Below are 23,268 nucleotides of genomic sequence, written 5' to 3' on the forward strand. Positions count from 1 at the left end.
CGTAGAGGAGGACAGGTTTATTTGAGGACACAGTTTCAGAGGTCTCAGTCTGTAGATAGTAGACTCCACTCCTCGGGGCTCAAGGTGAGGCAGGACATCATGGTGGAAGAGTGTGGAGGAGGGAAGCAGCTAATATAATGATCAGAGAACAGAGAGAGAGACTTCACCCGCTAGATACAAAATATATACCTCAAAGCCACACCCCCAATTTCTGCCTTTTCCAGCTACACCCTACTACTTTAGTTATCACTCAGTTAATCCCTATCAACAGATTAATTAACTGATTGGGTTAAGGCTATAACCCAATCATTTCTTCTCTACACCTTCTTGCATTGTCTCACATGTGAGCTTTTGGGGGATATCTCATATTCAAAACATAACCCTCCTGGATTAGATCCTACCTATTTGTCTGACTTGGGAACCAAGTTTTACTATCCTCAGGTTCACTTCAGATGAAGGATTCCTGAAGAGGGAATTTATTATCCTGAAATCTTTCTTTATAGCTCATTTGTAGTTGCATCTAGTCATTTGAGGATGGCTTTCAGCTTCCTCTTTCTTTACAATACAGTACACTTCTCTCTAAGACAGTTCATTTATTTCAACATTAGACTCCAGTGTTAATGCCACTGTAGATTAAAATATATCAATTCCCACAAATGCCATGTCCATTTTGCTTTAACATCATCATGATACTTTTTAATGTAGACTTCCCTTCATAAGATTAAATATTTACATGGTCAAGGGTTGTATTTCTGTTTAATTCTACTCTTGAAGCTAAATGTTTAGAGGAAATCAGTTCCACATTAGTTAAAAAGTCACTAGAAAGAGAAATTTGTTATTTTGTCGGTGTGATGCCATTTCATAGGCCTGGCTGTTTATTTGAGATAGATCACACTTTAATGTGGTGACTTTTCTGATAAAAATGAAGGATCATAATTGTCTTTCAGAATAATGAATGAAATTGCTAATTGCTTCTTCCCACTGTGAGCAATGGGCTTAGGTCTTTGCTGACAAATTATAGATTAGTAATTTCTATGAATTAAAGAAATTTAAGCTAAAAACATGGGGAGAAAAGAACTATTAAAAGCAAAAGAAATAGTATTTTCTCCCACAAATTCACTATGTAGGTTTTTTTTAAATAGATGCTCTCATCTGTGTCCTTTTTACAGGTGAGTTTTGAGCGGTTACATAGTTTTTCTCTAGATTCTCCAACCCGTAAGTGGCCGAATTGGGATTTGATATCAGGTGTTTTATTCTGGAGCCCTTATCTCTCTACCCTCTAATTTTATATTGCCTCCTTGTTCCTAGAAAATCCAGGAATCTGGATAGATTGGTGGTCTTTAAAATTATTTTTATGTGTGTGTTTTATGTATGATGTGATATAGCCTTTTTCTTCCCCCAGGACAATACCCTTCAAGCTGAATGGCCCTCAGCAGATGAATCTATCCTCATCAATGCTTCACCACTTGATTTTAATTCCGGTCCTCCCTCAGCCACTGGAAGGGAATTCTGGTCAGAAAGTCCTTTGGGCGATTTAGTGTCTACACCTAAATTAGCTGTTCCCTCGAAGGCAGTCCGTGGTTCTTCCCCGGAAGTGTTAGAGGTTAATAGCTTGACTCTTCATTCTGTCACCCCAGCAGCACTTCACACTGGCTTGTCTGTGGCTTCTGAGGAGAGGACATCTGGATCCCACTTATTAGAAGATGGTAAGGACCTTTAATCACTTTTCATGCTTCTTTTTAAAAATTTTATCTATTTTTAAAAGTTTGTATTGGTGTTTACAATTATACGTTAGTGGGATTTGTTTTATATATTCATACATGCACACAAAATAATTTGGTCAATTTCATTCCCCTAGTATTTCCTGTTTCTTCATGTTTCATTATGTGTCAGATGGCAAGGGTTTTGAAGAAAGGAAGAGACTGTGGTGAAAAGAAAAGCATAGTAGCATTCATTTAGGAGAAAATGTCTTAGGAAACCTGTGTTAGAGAGGAAACAGATTTTATTGGTTAGATGGGAGTCCACATCTGTAAATAATAAAAAATGAACTTGAAAAGCAGGGTAGAAATCACTTAGTAGATATGTTAAAGCTCATATTGAAAACTATATAATTTAACTAAGTTACTGTTACCACTACTATTAAAGAATTACTTTGCTTGCTTGAATATTAAAGTGGTAAAAAGAAGCATCCAAGAAGATTATTCTAGTAGCTTCTAATAGGACTAATATAGGATTCTAGTCTAAAGATTTTAGTAGCTTAGAGCAATATTTGAGAAGATAAAAAGAAATAAAAATGATCTTCTGGATATTGTGGAGAAAAGAAAATATCAATGTTGCTTAGGGTTGGTATATACAGGTGAAAGAGGTATGTGAACAAAGATATAAATAATGAGTGCAAGAATCTGAACACAAGGTGAGTCAGATGGTAAATATTTTAACAAAGAAAATGGGAATTCAAAGAGAAACCCAATTTCCAAGAAAATTTCTCCCTAAGTTCCTAGAGAATTTGGTTTTTGTTGAAAATATGTCTACTAGCAGTTCTTTATTTTCATGGGAAAAAGTCAAGTGTTTGAAGATTAATTATTTTAATAGTCAATCTTATCCTTAGAGAAGTAGGATATATTCATGAGTGGTTGCCCCACATTACAAACAATTACTGTATCTTCTTATTTGTTAGATTTAAAAGTTAGCTATAGACCTGCTAGCTTAACTAGAAAAACAGCAGAGAACTATGAATATATTTTTGCAACTTTGTAGATTAATGAATGGAAAACTTTATTTTTAGGATTAGCCAATGTTGAAGAGTCACAAGATATTCTTTCTATTGATCCATTGCCTTCAAGTTCATTCACTCAACATGTGCCAAAAGAAACAATACCGTCCATAGAAGACTCTGGTGTGTCCTTGACATCCTCACCATATCTGACATCTTCTGTTACTTCAGATCTTGATAAAGAAATACCTTTTGGCTTGGACTCCTTGGATTCTGAAGTCAAAGATCAATTAGAAGTGAGCCCTTCATTTCCAGATACATCCATGGAAAAAGAGTTCATATTTGAGAGTGGTTTAGGTTCAGGATCTGGGCAAAGGGTGGATCTGATTACTTGGCCATGGAGTGAGTCTTTATTGGAGAAGAACACTGAACCACTGTCCAAGTCATGGTTTGAAGGTGAAAATTCACTTTTGCCAACTGAAGGTATAGATGAGAAACTAGTTATGAATGACAAAATGGATTCCACCTACCAAATTATTGAGCATTCAAAACATAGGCCTGAAGATGGATCCACAAACTTTGCAGAGGAAGAGCCCCTTGGTGGACCTACTGTGCGCATTTTTGCAGCGTCTGCAACTCAATCTGCATCTCTGAATTTTCCCAAGCACACATCAGAGGTACCTGACATTGATTATAATTCAGTTACAAAAGCATCTGTAGCAATTTCTGCTTCTACTGATCACATAAATGCCTTCCTGAAAGAGAATATAGAGCAAACTACAGATTTATCTAGCCCTGAGCAGTTTGACAGCAAGAGTTCAGTGGTAAAACAAGATATACAGCCTGTGTGGACCGTATGGCCAGAATCAGATACAAATGGAGCAAGAACGTCTTCCCTAGAAAAATTGTCCAGAGACACATTGGCAAGTACACCACAGAGTCCTGACACATTCTGGTTGAAAGCTTCCATGACACAGTCCGCCAAATTTCCTCCAACCACAAGCTCCACCCTGCTGGAGGATGAAGTAATTATGGGCGTACAGGACATTTCATTAGAACTGGACCGGGTAGGCACAGATTACTATCAGCCTGACCTAATCCAAGAGCAAAATGGCAAGGTCAGTGGTTATATGGAAATGTCTACAAATATTAACTCCACAGAGATGGCTATTGTGGCTCAGCCCACAAAAGGAGATGACTTGAGTTACACCCCGACTGCTGGAGCTTTGGTGGTTTTCTTCAGCCTCCGAGTGACTAATATGATGTTTTCAGAGGATCTGTTTAATAAAAACTCTTTGGAGTATAAAGCGCTGGAGCAAAGATTCTTGGAATTGGTAAGTTCAAAAAGTGAAACATGGGCATTAGTGAATAGTCATGGTGACTCTCTCCAACCCTTGACACCCCATGTCTGAGCACAGGAAAGTGGGATCTGCTGTGTTCATTCATTTTCTGTCATCCGCAGAGAGCATCATGGCCTAGGGTTGATAGAAGAATAACACAGATGCATTCAAGAGATGGAAAACACAAATGTGCCATGAGAGTGATGTGATAGGCAGAGAGTTTAGATACTGAAGATTGTATTCCTTGACTTCTAGGCCTGAAATAACATGAGAAAAAAATCTTACTGTGAGACTAGTGTTTTGTGGGCATCTATGCCCAACTTCAGTGAAACAAAATAAACTTCCTGGATGTCTAAAGCTGTTTATGAAGTCCATGGCATTCCCAAATATCACTGTGAAAATCTCATGACATTCTTAGTTTAGACTCTCAAATATTTCCGAACTTATAGCTTTGTTCATTAATAGTTCAAATGCAGATAGAATACAATTAGGAAAAGAAGGAGAGTGGCTCATCTTTGTTGTTTTTGTCTTTTGCTACGTATTTTTAAAAATGCAAAGCTGTGTTGATAAATTTATCACTTTTCGTGTATTGTAGCTGGTTCCCTACCTCCAGTCAAATCTCACAGGGTTCCAGAACTTAGAAATCCTGAACTTCAGAAATGGCAGTATTGTGGTGAACAGCAGAATGAAGTTTGCCGATTCTGTTCCTCCTAACGTCAACAATGCTGTGTACATGATTCTCGAAGACTTCTGTACCACTGCCTACCAAACCATGAACTTGGCTATTGATAAATATTCCCTTGATGTGGAATCAGGTAATGATAGTGCCCACCATGCTACTAGTTTCTTAATGGAATACAGTGATTATTCTTGTGTTTTTGTCTGAATTGAGGGGAAACCAAGACTTGTAGGAAAGAAAAAAAATACAATTATTCCAAGGACATCAATAACATTCACTTATCATAAATGTTATTTTTATTGGTTCACCTCCCTCCCTTCTCTATAACTTTGCCTGGGTCTCTCTTTGATTTATCTATTGCTCTTACTCTATGTTGCCAAGCCCCTTAACTCCACTGTCAATTTGAATATGTAGATACAGATATATAATATTCATTCCCATTGTTTTGTTTTATGTAAATGTCAGTTATTCTCTTCAAAGAGCAAACTTCCCTTCTGAGCTCTAGAACCATTATCTAACTACTTACTTTACAGACTCCACTTGAATGTTTTTAATGTATTCTGTGTGCATCAAACTTCAGATATTTAAGAGTGAACTCTTGTTTTCTGTATCTCCCTACTTTCCAGTTAAATCTACTCCTTCTCTCAGCTTTCTCATATCAATAATTAGAAGATTTATCTACTTAGCTAAACCTTGTTAGTCATTCCTAATGTCATTGTTTTCACCCCCACAACTTTTAGTTGATCACCAAACTTATTTTGATTCTAAATTCTAAATATATCTCTAATACTAGCTTTTATTTTATTTTTTTACTTTATAAATTTGTTTTAATTAGTTATACATGACAGTAGAATGCATTTATACTCTTCAATATATCATACATAAATGGGGTATAACTTCTCATTTTTCTGATTATACATGTTGTAGAATCACATTGATCATGCAGTCATATATGTACATAAGGTAATAGTGTCTGTTTCATTCATCTGAAACCTTCCTATCCCTGTATCCTCTCGGCTCACTTCACTCCCCTCTACCTAGTCTAATGTAACTCATTTCTTCCCTAGCGCCCCCCACCCCTTATTGTGAATTAGCATCCACATATCATTTGGCCTGTAGTTTTTTGAGATTGGCTTATTTATGTAAGCATGATATTCTCCAACTCCATCCATTTACTGGCAATTGCCATAATTTCATTTTTCTTTAAACATGAGTAATATTCCGTTGGAAAAAAATATATATATATCTCACATTTTCTTTATCTATTCATCTATTGAAGGGCACCTAGGTTGGTTTCATAGTTTAGCTATTATGAATTGAGCTGATATGAACATCGATGTGGCTGCATCACTGTAGTATGCTGATTTAAAGTCCTTTGGGTATAAACCAAGGAGTTGGATAGCTGGGTCAAATGGTGGTTTCATTCTAAGTTTTCTAAGGAATCTCCATATGGCTTTCCATAGTGGTTGTACCAATTTGCAGTCCACCAGTAATGTGTACCTTTTCTCCCACATCCTTACTAACACTTATTGTTGACTGTATTCTTGATGATTGCCATTCTGACTGGAGTGAGATGAAATCTTAGAGTGGTTTTGATTTGCATTTTTCTAGTTACTAGAGATGTTGAACATTTTTTCATATACTTTTTGATGGATTATATTTATTCTGTGAAGTGTCTGTTCAGTTCCTTAGCCATTTATTGATTGGGTTATTTGTTTTTTTTTTTTGGTGATTTTGAGTTCTTTTTATATCCCAGAGATTAATGCTTTATCTGAGGTGCATGTGGTAAAGACTTTCTTCCAATCTGTAGGCTCTCTTTTCACAATATTGTTTCTTTTGCTGAGAAGAAGCTTTTTAATTTGAATCCATCCCATTTATTGATTATTGATTTTACTTTTTATGCTTTAGAGGTCTCACTAAGGAAGTCAGATCCTAGGCTGACATGGAGAAGATTTGAACCTTTTTTTTTTTTTCTAATAGTAGCAGAATCTCTGTTCTAATGGCTAATTCTTTGATCCACTTTGAAGTGGGTTTTCATGCAGTGATTTTTCCCAGCATTATTTGTTGAATAGGCTCTCTTTTCTCCAGTGAATGTTTTTGGCACCTTTGTCTAGTATGAAATAACTGTATTTGCATAGGTTTGTCTCTTCTATTCTGTCCCATTGGTCTATATGTCTGTTTTAATGCCAATGTCATGTGTTACTGTAGCTCTATAGTATAGTTTAAGGTCTGGTATTGTGATGCCTCTGCCTCCTGCTTCACTTTTCTTGCTAAGGATTGCTTTGGCTATTCTGGGTCTCTTATATTTTTCCAAATGAATTTCAAGATTGCTTTTTCTGGTTCTAGGAAGAAAGTCATTGGTATTTTAATAGGAATTGCAATAAATATGTTTAAGGCTTTTGGTAGTATGGCCATTTTGACAATATTAATTCTGCCTATCCAGGAGCATGGGAGGTCTTTCCATCTTTTAAGGTCTTCTTTAATTTTTTTCTTTAGTGTTCTGTAGTTTTCATTGTAGAGGTCTTTCACCTCTTTTGTTAGATTGATTCCCAAAGATTTTTTTTTTTTTGAGGCTATTGTGAATGGGATAGTTTTCCTAGCTTTCAGTGGATTTAGCACTGATTATATTATGCATTCGATTTATGGATGTTGGTTTTATATCCTGCTACTTTGCTGAATTCATTTATTAGAAGTTTTGTGGTGGAATTTTTTGACTCTTCTAAATAAAGAATCATGTCATTGGCAAATAGTGATAGTTTGAGTTCTTCTTCACCTATTTGTGTATCTTGAATTTCTTTCTTCTGTCTAATTGCTCTGGCTAGAGTTTCAAGGATGATGTTGAATAAAAATTGGTGAAAAAGAGCACCTTTGTCTTGTTCCAGTTTTTAGAGGAAAGGCTTTCAGTTTTTCTTCAATTAGAATTGTGCTGATTTTGGGTTTAGCAAATATGGCTTTCACCATGTTGAGGTGTGTTCCTAGTTTTTCTAGTGTTTTGAACATGAAGGGTGCTGTATTTTGTCAAATAATTTTTCTGCGTCTATTGAGATGATCATATGATTCTTGTTTTTAAGTTTATTAATATGATGAATTACATTTATTGATTTCCATATGTTGAACCAACCCTGCATCCTTGGGATGAAACTCAGTTGATCATGGTGCACTATCTTTTTAACATGTTTTTTATGCGATCTGCCATAGTTTTATTGAGAATTTTTGCAACTATGTGCATCAGGGATATTGGTCTGAAGTTTTCTATCCTTGATGAGTCTTTGTCTGATTTTGATGTCAGGGTGATATTAGCCTTATAAAACGAGTTTGGAAGGGTTCCATTGTTTTCTATTTCATGGAATACTTTGAGGAGTATTGGTGTTAATTCTTCTTTGAAAGTGTTGTAGAACTCATCTGAGAATCCATCTGCTCCTGGATTTTTCTTGATTGGTAGGCATTTTTAAAAAATATTTTTTAGCTGTCAATGGACCTTTATTTTATTTATTTATATGTGGTGCTGAGAATCAAACCCAGTGCATCACACATGCTAGGCAAGTACTCCACCACTGAGCCATCACTCAAGCCCCCTTGACTGGCAGGCTTTTGATGACATTTTCTATTTCATTACTTGAAATCAGTCTGTTTGAATCATGTATGACTTCATGATTCAGTTTGGGTAGGTCATATGTTTCTAGAAATTTGTTGCTGTCTTCGATATTTGTATGGGTTCTGTGTTTGGGATTGGGATCTCTGATAGCTTCATGACTGTGGCATACTTGGTGGCTAAGGAAATTTCTAAGCAGCCATCTTTCCTGCCTCTGCATCTTGTCTCTGTGTCTCTCTTTTTATTTTCCTTACAGATATTTTCTATTTTATTGGAGTATAAATGTTCAAAATAGTTTCTAATCACCTTCTGCATTTTAATCATGTCTGTTGTGATTTTTTCCTTTTCATCACGTATTTTAGTAATTTGAGTTTTCTTTCTTTTTTCCTTCTTTAGCCTGACTAGGGGTTTATCTATTTTATTTATTTTTTCAACGAAGCAACTTTTTGTTTTGTCTGTTTTTTTTTTTAAATCCAGGCTTTTCTATCTCCACTGCTACTACTCAGTCTAATTCACCATTATCCCTCATTTGGATCAGTTTTCTTACTTTTTCTTTTTCTCCCTCTTCTAACCATTCTTTAGACAGCAGCCATGGTACTCTTTTGAAAACATCCATCACATTATTTCACTTTGCAGTTTAAAACATTTCAATGGCTGCCTGATTCAATAGGCATAAGACCTGGTTCCCAACTTCTCCCCCAGTATCATCTAATAAAACTAACCCCTCTGCCTTCCTTATTCCAGTCAAACTAAATTGTTTGGTTTTCTTATATGCTAGAAATGTTTTGTGACCTAAGCCTTTGCATATACTGTCCCCTTTGCCTGAAACTCCCTCTACTCTTGGCTGACCCCTGTGTACCCTTAATGCTTCAGTTCAAATATTGCTTCCTCAAGACTTTAGATAATCTACCCATAGTAATCTAGATTAGTTCTTTCCTTTTAGTCTGTTCTTTTCTCCTATGGAGTTTAGCACTGTTTGCAATGTTAATTTATGTGCATAGTTGCTTAATGGCTATTTTTCCCAATAGAGCTTTTCACAAGGACCAAATATTAACCACTTTCTATCCAGACTTTAGCACAGAGCTTTGAACACAGGAGGTACTCAGAAATACTGTGAATGAATGAAATGAAACATTATTTTGATTTGGAAGCCTTGGATGCAGAGCGTATTGTTGGAGCCTGAAATTTTATTCTTTTTTCCCTTCTACATACCAATGGACAGTGGTTTTGAGTAGGAGTGAGATGGAATGTCTAGGTTCATATTTCTCCAGTGGTTTTTATTCTCAAACTGGTTTGAAAGTCAGCCCTATTTTTCAACTGAGAAAGAAGCAAACATTCTTTCCTTTGAAATCCTTGAAGGACCATTATTCACTGAAAGTGAAGAAAATGATTTGGCTAATTCCCCAATATCCAAATCTTTTGCCACTTGAGTTCTCTAGGATTGAATGCAAATTCTTTGCCAAGTGGTGTAGTGGAAGAAGCAATTAATTATAATTTGGAAAGCTAGGTTTCTCTGCTCGGCCCTTAATCATTTGTGTGACTTTAGAGGAGCTATTTTATCTTTGAGATTTAGTCCCTCATATATTGTATGGGGATAATATTACCCGACCTGTGCATTTCACAAGGCTAGTCTAAGGATTAAACAAAATATCTAAAAGCTATTGACTAGGTTTACAAATGCAAGTAGTTTTACTTATAAAATTTTTGCAAAAGTCCACCTCCCACCCCTTTTTTGGTGGCTCTGGGGATCAAAGTCAAGGCCTTACACATGCTAGACAAACACTGTACTACTGAACTACATTCCAGCCCCTAGTCCACTTCTTTTAAAAGAGAATTACAATAAATAAGCTCATTTGCTTCAATTTATTATGTAACTCACACGTAGCTGCACGCCAAGTCATCCAGTTTTATAGTATCACCATTTAAAATTTTTTTTTTAGTTGTAGATGGACACAATACCTTTATTTTGTTTATTTATTTATTTTTATGTGGTGCTGAGGATCCAGAACCCAGTGCCTCATACTGGGAAGCAAGCGCTCTGCTGCTGAGCCACAACCCCAGCCCCTATAGGGTCACCTTTTCCTTTAATAGTCAAATGAACAGGCAGTAATCTCTCCCACATACAGAAGAAAACATTCAATGTTTCTCCACCCCTCAATACCCATAAGCATTGTTAGGGAACTTAACTATCTCTTAATTACTTAATTACTACATCTCTGAGTTTCTTTGTTTCTTTCTTTTTGGTACTGGGGATTGAACTCAGGGGTGCTTAATCACTGAGCGACATCACCAACCCTTTTTTAAAATTTCATATTTTATTAGAGATAGAGTCTAATTGCTTCTCTAAGTTGCTGACTCTGACTTTGAACTCTTGATCCTCCTTCCTCAGTCTTGGGAGCTGGGAGCCAGAGCCCCTGGGATTACAGGTGCGAACCACTGCAGCTGGCTTCCATCTCTGAGTTTCTTAAACTATGCTGAATTTTTGATCTCACGTGTGTCTTAACTCTGTGTCTGTTATTCCTGTTAATCTAACACAGTTCTTAGTCCATTTTAAAGTTTTTCCAAAGCATCTCAAATGTAAGACATTGATTCTATTAGATATTTGCTGATGATGTGAAGGTCATTAAGAAGGATTTTTTGAAGCACAGAAAATGGTTAAAAATACTACCATTAGCATTCCTCAGCCACCCTCTCATGGGCACCTCCTACTGACCCATTTCCCCCAGGACCAGCCAGCTCCCATGTTGCTCTGGCCAGGAAGCTTTTTTCCAGACCATCTTCAAATTCTCTCCACTCTCATTTTCCTTGGCCCATCAATCCTTTTTGTAGGCTGCTCCTGGAAAGCCAGAGTTGTGTAATTCATTGACAATTTAGATCCCTGTCTCCCATTCCAAATTTAGCTCCAAATCTGCCTTTGTTTCTCCATATATCAAGGTACTTTCCCACAGGGGCAAGCTATTCTCCACATCCAGCTTTAGCCTTCTGGGTCAGGAAAGAGACTCTATTTAGTCTCTTTTATTTGTATGATTAAAATATTAGGCTTGACCTCTGGGAGCAAAAGGGGATAGCATTTATCCTTTCCCTCTATCTACACCTTTCTCCTAATATATAGAAAATGTAAAATGTTTTCTTTTGCCCTCTCACACACCCACAGAATGGCCACAAAATTTTTAAATTTTCAAATAGAATTTTCCTTCTACATATATACCTTGGGTAAAAGGTCCTCAGACGATCATTTTTATGTCAAGAGTGGCTACTATAAGACTGATTTTTCATTGGGTCCAGTGGCACATGCCTATAATCCCAGAAATTTGGGAGGCTAAGGCAGGAAGATCACAAGTTTGAGGCCAGCCTGAGCAACTTAAGGAGACCTTATCTCAAAATTTAAAAATTTAAAGAGCTGGGGATGTAGGTCAGTGGTAAGTTCTCCTCAATTCAATCCCACTGTACAAAAACAAAACAACTGATTTGTCTCTTGTGTGACTCTCCCTCACCACATATAGTGTCTCAGAAAATTCTGCTTTCATCAACAAAAGAGATCTATAAAATACCACCCCCCCCCACCCACTATATACACCTCTATCCCTCACTGGCTAGCTCAAGATTAGATTATTGTAGTAACAAAATGATTAGTAGGACAAGGATGTAAAGACTGAGGAAATACACAGTGGAATCCTGCTGTGCGATCTGCTTGTCAGTGGAGGTCAGCACATCTGTATGCTCGCCTTGTTACATGAGCTGCTTGGCAGTGTCTGCTCTATTGTTCTTCTAAGGTACCACAAACTGGGTGGCTTATCACAACAGAGTGTATCCTTTCATGGTTTTTCAGTCTAGAAGTTCAAAATGAAAGATTGACAAAGCCATGCTTCCCCCAGCACTGTAGAGAAAAATCCTTCCTTGCTTTTTCCTAAATTCTGGTATTTTCTGGCAATCTTTGACATTTTTTTTTCACTCAAATCTCTGTTTATATAATGGGTTCTTCTGCATTTGTCTGTGTCCAGATTTCCCTTTTCTTATAAGGATATCTCAGTCATTAGGTCAGGGACCCTCCCAATCCACTGTGACCTCTTCTTAATTATATCTGCAAAGACTCTATTTATACATAAAGTCCCATTTTGAAGTTCTAGATGGCCATAGACTTTTAATTTAATATATCCCTTCTCTTCCCACCTGGGAACTTTGGAGACTGGTTTCAGAGATCCTCCTCTAAACTTCAAGGGCATAAACTTATACAAAATTTAATTTCCAGAGCAGCAAGAAACTCATGGCTTTTCAAAACAATATTAATATCTCTGAAAACGAAGAGAGTATGCTCTTTTTCTTTTTTATTCTCCTTTTCTTTTAGGTTAGCTTCATACTTTTTCATACAGATGAGTCTATGGATCATTTCTACCTGTTTCCTTCTTTTTCAGTATCTCTGTCACCATTTGCCTATCTGCCATTCAGATTGAAGAGCCTATGATGAGACCATGATAGGTGGAAGACCCATTATAGTTAGTGTCTTATATCAGTTTTGATGGCTTATTGTCCTAATTAATTTTTTGGCATTTTCCCTTACCCTATCAATGAAAAATGAAGTTACTAGTTACTGAAGCCAAGATATTGTTGCGAATGGCCTGAGGAGGATGTAGGGATAGTTTATTTTTCTAATATTGGCTTCCACAAATCTAGACTGTCCTTAAGACTCCTCTTATGGGGCTATATCCATCCCTGAGGCTCCTCCCAGTTCTCCCCTGGGCTCTCACTTCTCACCCTGTGGTCTCAGTGTTGGGTAGGCACATAGCTGTGTGTGCACGTGAACTATAACAGGGTAGATTTGGTGAGAATGAATGGTCTCTGAAAACTGTACAATTCAGATCTATAGTTACACGACATTGATTTTAAAGCTTCTATATACTCCCTCGATAAAACACGTAGGGGATTGCCCAGATCATGGAGTTTTATGATTTGGCTCTGAGTTTCAGAGGAACTGAAAAACTCTCAGTCCAGGATGTATCAGAACTTTTTGTGTTATAGGTCGGGTGATGGTGTACTTTGATGGTACAGAATGAGTGTTGTCCTGTGTTATTTGAGGGAGGAGCTTTAATGAGGGGCTTCCTATACCCCAGTTCCTGTGCTTTGTCTTTCCTTGTATCATTTTCTGGTTCATTTGATGTTTTAGGTGATGAAGCCAATCCTTGCAAGTTTCAGGCCTGCAATGAATTTTCTGAGTGTCTGGTTGACCCCTGGAGTGGAGAAGCCAAGTGCAGATGCTACCCTGGATACATGAGTGTGGATGAACTGCCTTGTCAGAGTCTCTGTGACCTACAGCCTGACTTCTGCTTGAACGACGGAAAGTGTGACATTATGCCCGGGCATGGGGCCATTTGTAGGTATGCTGTAATTAGAGATTTGAGCTTCAAAGGTTATAGATACTTTTGAAGAAAATGGGGGGTTAACACCTATGATTTTTAGGTAATCCTTATGATATTTATCATAGAAATTATTTCCAGAAAGTAGATGGTTGCTGCCTAATTCTCTTGTAAAGACTGGGTCATTTAATAGTCCTGAATTATATACCCAGTTTAGTTTATTATTTAAGTTTGGAACTTTAAAAATTTTGTCTAAATATGTGCTATTGAGGTACTTAGAGTAACTGTGTTAGAGGTTTCAGTGATGATTATAAGGCCATCAGTATTAAAATGAGGTTTATTTATTTATTTATTTTTTAAGTTTTTAATTTGTTCTAATTAGTTATACATGACAGTAGAATACATTTTGACACATTGTACATAAATGGAGTGTAACTTCTCATTCTTCTGGTTGTTCATGATGTAGAATCACACCTTTTATGTAGTCATATATGTACATAGGGTAATAATATCAGATTAATTCTACTATCCTTCCTGCCCCCATACCCCTTCCCCTCCCTTCACTCTCCTCTGTCTAATCCAAAGTAATGCTAATCTTCCTTAGCTACCCTCATTGTGAATTAGCACCTGCATATCAGAGAAAACGTTCAGCCTTTGGTGTTTGGGGGATTGGCTTATTTCACTTAGCATGATATTCTCCAACTCCATCCATTTACCAGCAAATGTCATAATTTCATTCTTCTTTAAGGCTGAATAATATTTCATTCTGTATTTTACATTTTATTTTTTTATAGTGCTGGGGATCAAATCCAGGTCCTCACACATGTTAGGCTCTGAACCACTGATTTACATTCTTGGCCATATATTTGATTCTTCAGTGAAGCTTCACATGATTGGCATTTATATGTGTACCTTTCCCCAGTCCTACCAAAGGTTCTGCTGTTCGTTGCCACTTTGAACAGAGTGATTCAGAGTTTGCATTTGTTACAGATGCCGGGTGGGTGAGAACTGGTGGTACCGAGGTGAGCACTGTGAGGAGTTTGTGTCTGAGCCCTTGGTCATAGGCATCGCTATAGCCTCTGTAGTTGGACTTCTCCTCGTCTCTTCGATTATCATCTTCTTCCTTGTCAAGACTCTTCAGGCTCAGCATGTCCCAAGAGAAGGAGAGCGGCCCTTCCGGTAAATAAGGAAGAGAACTCCCTGATGGAAGAAAATGTTCTGTTTACTCATTTACTTGGCATTTACTATGTGTCAAATATTGGACAGAGAGCTGTAAAGTTGAATAAAACTTGGTCCCTGTCCTCAAAGGAGTGTCACATTGAAAAGAAACATAAGTAACACCATCAGTGAGATGCTAAGAGGCCTAGGTGAGGAATGAACTAATTTTTGCCCTGGGGAGAGCCTTTTAAAGTTATTTAAATATTGTGGTATTTATCAGACAGAAGGGAGTAGATGAGACTTCTCAGCTAATTGAATGAGCATGATTCAAGTCAGGGAGGCATGCCTGAGCCTTCTGGAGGAAGGGCACCTTGAGTGTGGCTGGAATGCCTGTTTTGTAGTGGGGGAGATGTGGAGCGGGATCGATGGAGATGAGATGGGAAAAGTGAGTTTCCCTTGTCGCAGGTCAGCTCTGTTACATTTTGTTCTCCTTTAGCTCATACCCAGGGGTAACTAACCATATTATAAATCAGGGTAAGGATCTGACAAGAAATGAAGTCTGGTTCTCTGTTTAATTAAACATGGCTTCATTAATGGGGGAAATAAAGCCTGACCCGTGTGTTACACAAGGGATCCAAAGACACTTGGGTTGTTTTGTGGTCATAGTCCCTGGTTGTAATTGATACAGTGCCAGCGCTGGAGTCTACCAGCGCTACCCAAGGGCATCCTTCCTTCCCTCTCCCTCTGCCTTGGCTAAGGAGGTACCCTTCCTGGGTCCCTAGAGCACCCAGGACATATCTCCATCATTGTTCTTATGCTTCCTGTTGACTCTGATTTTTCACCAGACTATCATCTCATTCAGGGCAAAGATTTCAGGGTTTTTTTGTTTGTTTGTTTCATTAGCATCTAGAACAGTCCTAGGTGTACAATCAATGCCCATTAAATATTTTTAGACCTGAATTGAATTTGAAGCCCAGATGCTCCCATCTCCCTATGGTTGTATTTGTGTCAGAGTCTCAGTGTGGTTATACACTAATTTTTGATATGTTTAACTCTTAGAATGATGCAGTTGTATTTGTTTAATGAAATAGTATCCACTGACAGACAGTTCCCATCAACATGCATTGAATCTCAGGCACTGTGAGAAAATAAGATGAATGAAATAGTGCCACAGGACGTTTGCCATTTAGCTGAGGAGATAATAATGATGAAACTTTACAAATAATTTTTGAGATCTGGATACTTCACAGTTACCCCACCCCATTTGTGTCTATTACCTTTCTTTTTCTACCCCATCAGAAATCTTATCCCAAATAGTCTTCCAAGTAATAAAGTATCCAAAGAACTTGAATCAGTCATATCTTTTTTCTTTTGGCTCCAGCAGGCAGCCAGACAGCCTCTCATCCATTGAGAACGCTGTGAAGTACAACCCTGCGTATGAAAGCCGCAAGGCCAGGCGTGATCAATATGAGGAACCCTATGCTCAGCATGCCTTCTGCAGCTCTGCTAAGGAAGCAGTGATTGGTGGTTTGAGCAGAGAAGAAATCAGACAGATGTATGAGAGCACTAATCTTTCCAAAGAGGTAGGAAACTTTTGCATTTCTGTTGTGGAGCAGCTGCTGCTGCTGCTACTACTGATGTATGTGTGTGTATGTGCACAGGCTTTGAGAGAGAATGAAAAATATTTCACAATTCATTCTCACCTTATGATATCTCCCAGCCAATGTGGTATGCAAAAATATTCAACTTTGAGCTGTACCTTATTTCCCACCAAGTGACTCGTTTCCATTATTAGTAAATACTCTTTCCTGCCCCACTTACTTTCTCGGGAATGTATGCTGGGGTTAGAGCAGTCCATGCAATATTTAATAGTACATATAGAACCTTCCATTTTGAGAATGCTTCCTTATAGCTCTTCCCTGGATAGCCCAGAATCTCACAATTCCTTATAATCATTAAATCTTCCAAAAGACTGATGAAGTTTTTCTAAAGGAGTATGTGACTTTTTTGTTGTTTAAGGAAATTCAAGAGAGAATGAGAATTTTGGAACTGTATGCCAATGATCCTGAGTTTGCAGCTTTTGTGAGAGAGCATCAAATGTAAGCATTTACCACAGCCCCCGACCCCTGATCTTAATAGCTGATCTTAGAGTAGTACAGCCAGCATGTGCATGTAATTCCTGTTCATGTGACAGAGGTCTTGGTAATAATCAACGTTTATTGAGCTCTTTATGTATATAAATATGGATTATCTCATTACTTCTTATGATTACTGTATAAGTTGGATGTTCCTTAATTGAGGAAAGGAAGTCTTGGGCAGATGAAGACATTTACTTAAGATGATAATGATAGCCAGTGACAGAGAAGATTTCAGACTAAGACCCTACCTATTTTGGCCTAGAGATTCCTGAGCTATGTCATAGTTTCTCTCTTATCTGCATAGATCTTGCCAGTAATCCATTTCCATAAAGAAGTTTTCATAGATGGTTTCTATGAAAGGCATTTGAGGAGACATAAATCCTCACATATTTCAGCACATCCTTCCATTTCCATCTCTATATACATTTCAGTATGCTTTGAATAACAATCTCATTAAAGTGTACCTCCTCCCTCTGTCAAGATTATTGCAGTTTCATCTGTCTCTTTCCATTTGCTCTACTCAGTATGAATTTTGAGCAAGTTCCTTCGAGTTTTTCTTTGTTCTCCAGAATCCACAATAAGACTTAGGTTACAGAAATAAACTATCTTGAAAAGAGACCACTGTGGGCATTAGTTGACTGTAGTGGTGAGATTTTTAATTTGGTATTGATGTTTGGTCCTACTGCTGCCCTCACAGAAGTGCTAGCTCATGGATGGGTCCTAGTCAGTTACCTTGACCAGAATGATTTGTGTGTAAAAGAAGTTGTCCAATGGTTAGATAATAGTCATGGCCCCGAACTGATCCTCTGCTCTTTTGCTCCAAATACTTTTTTCTCCAATGGGTAGCCCCTTGACTCATGATCCCTCTCTTCTAGAAAGAACAAATGGCCATCAAAATAAACCAAGTAAGTTGCTTTTTAAATTCCATATGCATGGTGGAAACACCTCTAATAATCTCTAGGCATCTGGTTTGGCTCCCAGGAAGTGCTTCCAATCCTTGCTGAAAGCTGTCAGTGCAATAATACTGGTGTTTACCTTTTAAAACTGCGATGTTCATTCATCTCTGCATCTCTAGCCAGAAAATGTCCCATGGATCTATTTCAGTAGTATGCAACAGAAATGATGTTTTTGTCTTTTCTAAAACCCATTGTAAGTCCTTCAGAACCAGCTGCCCAAATGTGCTACCTGAATTAAAAATACATCAGCTCTTGGCCAAGACATTCCAAGAAAGGATTCATCCTAATTAGGGATAAGTAGATGATGACCTCCTTGTTTCTATGATATACTGCCTCACATTAAAATACACAAAAAACATCCATGAAACAGAGATTTAAACAAGAAGATCTTGTGAAACAAAAGAATTTCCACACAGATTCTACAGCCTTTGTGAGGATGTTCACAGGTGGAAGATGGCTTTGAAAAAATGGAGGCACATAGTCCATACAGCATTTTCAGTTTTTACTTAGTCTCACCATTCTTGTACACCAAGCAGCCCAAGAAAATGTTAATGGACTTAATTTAGGAGTCTGTGAAATCATTGCATGGTCTTGTAGTGTTTTTTTTTTTTTTTTTTTTTTTAGCAGAGTACAAAAAGAGGTACTCCAAAGAAGGAAAATAGAAAGCATTGGTGATTTTAGGAATGTAGATCAATGTATTACAACAAAAACACATTTTCAGTACATTCTTGGTTTTCCAACGAATTTCTCTCTCTCTCTCTCTCTCTCTCTTTTTTAATGACAGGGAAGAACTTTGACCCAAATATCCATTTTGACACTAATTGGAGCCTACAGAAGAAGGAGACCACTTGTTATCGATGTCATATCATTAACCTGGATTTTGAACACTGTTGAGAGAAGAATTTTCTATTAAAAAATTTAGTAAATGTGGGGCATACTTTTTTTCCCAGCTTAAATTTTCAGAATGTATTTGAGATGTGATGATTTTTATTTCTACAAAGACCAAGAACTGTGTTTCCAGAACTTCAGAGCTGCACTCATTCTGAAAAGTATTATGGAAAAAAAAAAAAGTCAGACCTGAGACATAAGGCTGCAATTTCTGTCTGCTTCTGTATCTTTGAGGGTGTCTCCTAAGAACTGTGCCTCAGGTTTCCCAGTAGGAAAATAAGGTGAGCCTATTACAAGGAGTCAAGCTTAGTAAGTCAATATTTTGTATCATGTTTGTTATTTTCAAGTTGAAGGGGAAAGACATTTATTTAAATAGAATGGTTCTTTTTGTTTTTGTACAAACTGCCGAAGAAAAGAACAATCTTTTGCTGCAAAATAGAATTAGGCGTATATTTGATGCTTCTATCAGGATTTTGAATTTCCTGGGCATATTTAACAGTATTATTTAATTTCATCAATATCCTATTTTTAAAGCTTTCCAGAATAGTACTTATGTATAACGTTTAGACAGTTGCTATTAGTAGAAAGAAGAATTTAATCACATGGGCAGGGAGGGATTGGGTATGGGATCAAGGCCACAGCATAGGTAGCAAGTTTTGCTGATGGATTGATGGACTCAGTTAGTACCAATAGGTTCCCTGACTGCTTCTGAAATCAAAAAATGTCTCGGATAAATCCTGGTTCTTCTGTAGTTGCTGGCATATTAATTTGGAAAACAGCACTTCACTACCTCATGTTAGATTAGCTCATTGGTGATGCTTCTCTTTTGTATAATATCTCCTGTATATATCCCTATTTACACAAAACAGGATGAGACTTTCATTGCAATTAAAACATTCTTAAAATTGTATAAGTTGGAAAAGTCCACACTGTACATAAATTTTGACTGAAAATAGAAGTTTTCCTCTTCTTTGCTAGTTTTTTTTTCCTGAATGGGTAGCTTTGGGAAGGGGCAAGAAGAAGGCTAAATAATTAATACAAAATTGCATAGGCAGTAGGTTATTATTAATGCATATATATTATGTTGGACACCTTTATGTTTGCCAAAAATAATCTTGAACCTTTTGATTAATTTCCTGACTGGATATAATTAACCAGAAGTAGAATAACTATAAGATAAAATACTTGGTTCACTTATTTTTCTCAATTTGATTACTGCCAATTTTACTTGTTATGAGGTCAGCATAAACTAAATATTAGGGCCAGCTACATGCATTGTTAACCTAGGGAAAACCATTAAGATATCCAGGTATTTTGCAAAGTACATATGGGTAACATTGCCCTCCCCTCTCCTCCCTGTGTGTATGTGTGTGTGTGTGTGTAGCTCCCTAATCTCCATTTAATATTTCTTTTTGTTCCCTAATCACAAAATGGATCCTCAAGTAGTTTAACATAGATACAAGCCATTGATGGGACATTTTCTTCTAGATGAATTTGAAAAATAATTGATAATGATTTTAAAAATATTATAAGTATTATAAAGATAGTTGTCACTACTAAATGCTTGATTTTATTTGTGAAACTTCCAAAATTTTCTGCTTAAGATTTTAAAGTTTTTTCCCCAAAACTTATTTGTGTTGGATGAAATTAGATGAAATTTTTTTTTTTTTTTTAGTCACAAATTAACCCTAGAAGGCAACTCTTTGAATGAATGCTTGCCACCCATTTGAATTCTAGGTGGACATAAAGGTTGTCCAGACTAGGTCACCATGTGAAGCACTTAGGAGAAGTACAGACTGAGCCAAAGTAGGATTATTGTTTTCCACAAGCCAAGCAGTGAAGAGGGGATTTGGGAATTCTGACACACATCACTATCTCTGATTTCCTTTTACATGACTTTGTCATGAAGAAGCAAATTACTTAGCCCTACATTAATATCTGTTCCATACCAGTGAAATGGAAGAGTGAAGGAATTAGGAAAAAAAATACAGAAGGCCTTAGTTTAGGAAAAAAGAGTTTCATCTTACCTTTTCTGTAGCTGAACTACATTGAAAAAGACTGCAGAATGCAGTTTCCCCAGCAACAATCCTCTGCTCTGTGAGTACAAGAGCTTTCCCCAAGGCAATTTAAGTAGTTATTTAAAAATCTTAGGCCAAACTCTCATTTAGGCTGTATGAATGAGGTTTGAAATATTTTGACGATTGTCATTAACCTACCAATATAATATTTAGTAAGACTGTCACCTTATTTGAAGACAATAAAATGCAGTAAAGTACTAAAAATGTATGGTAAATAACTCAAACTTAATTTTTTCCAGATTTATGAGGTATTTAGTTTTATAGATGCAGCCTTTATCATTGAGTTACATGATGCTTTTTTCATGGGTTCTGGGTAAATGGAGATTTATTTGGTAAACAGGGCTCCGTTTTCACCATTGCAATGACTGAAGGGTATTTGTTCACATTCATGTGGCCTAACATCATATTTACTTCACATAATAAGACAAGTGTGGGTTTTACCTGATTTTATTTCCACCTCTGTTTTTAATTCTTCAGTATTTAGTCGCTCTGGATTGGCTTCCCACGTCCTGTTTTTTGTTTTGTTTTGTGGCTGCGTAGTGAATCGTAATGTAGGTGAACAGCGCTGACTTAATATTACCTCTGACAAAACAATGGAAACTACACAAGTATTTTTTGTAGACTCTAAAACATAAAAATATGTTCACTTATATGATACCTGAGCTAGTTATTCATTTGTGCGCTCATTTTCTAAGTTTGCCTTCCATTTCATCCAACACAAATAAGTTGGCAGCTGTACTTTTGTGTCATTTTCATGTTTTCAACCATGGGCACCTTGACGTCTCTCAGTCCTAGAGTGGATTTCCATTTTGCAATGGGAAGGGAAGACAACATATTTATTTCATAAGGAAACAGCTGATTTAGGAGAATAACTTATCTTTATTAAATTGAGATGTTTTAGCCAAGAATAATATGGGTCAGGTTTTTTTCCCCCTCTAATATGTTTCTAACAATTCCCAGTAGAAACGGGTGGGGCCAATCTTCTTCATTTATAATCCAGCTGCAGTGAGAGTCAGGATCCTTGCTCATTCTGTTCCCAAATGTGTGATAAACGCAGAAAATCGATGTGAAGGTCACAGTCTTCAAGTCTGTTGCATTGTGTTCCATAAAGCATCCTGGCTGGAGGTGGGAAGGTGGGAGAGTACCATAATGTAATTGATGATTTAAAGAATTTGCCTGGAAATTTTTTTTGACCCATGAGTTTTAAAACCTTATACTACTGCTCTTATGAGTTTAATAAGACAAAGTTAAACCACTCACTCAGAATAGATTAAACCTTTTCCCTCAACTACACAGCTTTTACTACAGCTGAGATTAAATGATTCCTCATCCTATTTTTTCCCCTTTCTTACAATTCTTCTTTAGTGATTAAGGGCATATATAGGAAAAAATAATAATGGTATCAGAGGATATAGGTATACTTATCTATAAAGACTGTGATTCTTGTGCAATAGTGTACAACCCTAGTTTATGTTCAATGTGGAGTATGGGTAATGAAGGATTTTTCTTTTTCATCTTACTTATAATGATATTTTATCCTAAATGGGATCAAATAAATTCATGTAACTGTATAATTTTCTTAAAAATGTCTAGTCTTAATATTAGCTAATTAGAAACAAACATTTTCTTTACATTTATAAAAGTGTCTTTTCTTGTGTATATCAGTGTGCTATTTTCATTAGTAATAAACATGCCTTTCAAGAACTCGTGTATATCTTTTCTTGTCAATTAGAAGAAAAATGGTAGACTTAGCAACAATGGAATTGCAACGTTCAAAGGTACTATGCAGACATGGTGTGAAAATAAGAAGTGTTCTTTCCTTGATCTTGGTGGAATAAGGGTTAGGAGAATTGGAGACAAATCTGAAACCCAATTGTGGCCTCAAATTTTGTTGATAGTTAGTGATACTGAGTCATTATTTGGCCTCTCTTGAACTTTACTCTTTTAAACACTTAGAAATTTTAATTTTTTCCTCATCTGCTTAGGGAAGGGGTGGAAAGAAAACTGATGAAGATGATTAAAGAAAGTTTAGGTGGAGTGTACCAGCTGTCTTGTAAGGAGAAGAGAAATTGGTGACTGTCTAAAGAGAACAGAGAGGATATAAAGATGGCAACGTCAATCTAAAGCAATCCTGTCTGGGAGAGGCAGGAGGAAAATCAGCCAGCAACTATCTGAGCCAGCAACTTCTAAAGCATTGGCATCAGAAATCTTAGTTTTTGATTTTTAAAATTATATTTGCTTGATATCTTTCTGGCATTGGGATATGAGAAAATCCTTAATCAGTCATAGGAAAGAGGAGGGAGGGTGGTCTTGATTTGACTCCCAAGACTATATTATAAAAACATATTATGAGAGAAATGTGTCTAATAAATATC

General features: G+C 36.9%; 1 protein-coding gene across 1 annotated transcript in view; it reads left to right on the top strand.

The window, feature by feature from the left end:
* The window catches only part of Impg2 (interphotoreceptor matrix proteoglycan 2), an 89,955-nt gene extending 67,358 nt beyond the window's left edge, over nucleotides 1-22,597 (top strand). Inside the window, exons 13-20 of the mRNA XM_058582897.1 lie at nucleotides 1,403-1,706; nucleotides 2,786-4,047; nucleotides 4,649-4,868; nucleotides 13,486-13,696; nucleotides 14,666-14,854; nucleotides 16,215-16,416; nucleotides 16,853-16,932; nucleotides 18,712-22,597. Of these exons, the coding sequence (XP_058438880.1) occupies nucleotides 1,403-1,706; nucleotides 2,786-4,047; nucleotides 4,649-4,868; nucleotides 13,486-13,696; nucleotides 14,666-14,854; nucleotides 16,215-16,416; nucleotides 16,853-16,932; nucleotides 18,712-18,724 (2,481 nt within the window). The 3' untranslated portion in view covers nucleotides 18,725-22,597. The remainder of the gene's footprint in view (nucleotides 1-1,402; nucleotides 1,707-2,785; nucleotides 4,048-4,648; nucleotides 4,869-13,485; nucleotides 13,697-14,665; nucleotides 14,855-16,214; nucleotides 16,417-16,852; nucleotides 16,933-18,711) is intronic.
* Nucleotides 22,598-23,268: the final 671 nt, after the last annotated feature.

The sequence above is a fragment of the Marmota monax genome, unplaced genomic scaffold, assembly GCF_021218885.2.
Source record: "Marmota monax isolate L192 unplaced genomic scaffold, Marmota_monax_Labrador192_F-V1.1 WCK01_AAM20220418_F8-fsc00053, whole genome shotgun sequence".
Classification (NCBI taxonomy): domain Eukaryota; kingdom Metazoa; phylum Chordata; class Mammalia; order Rodentia; family Sciuridae; genus Marmota; species Marmota monax.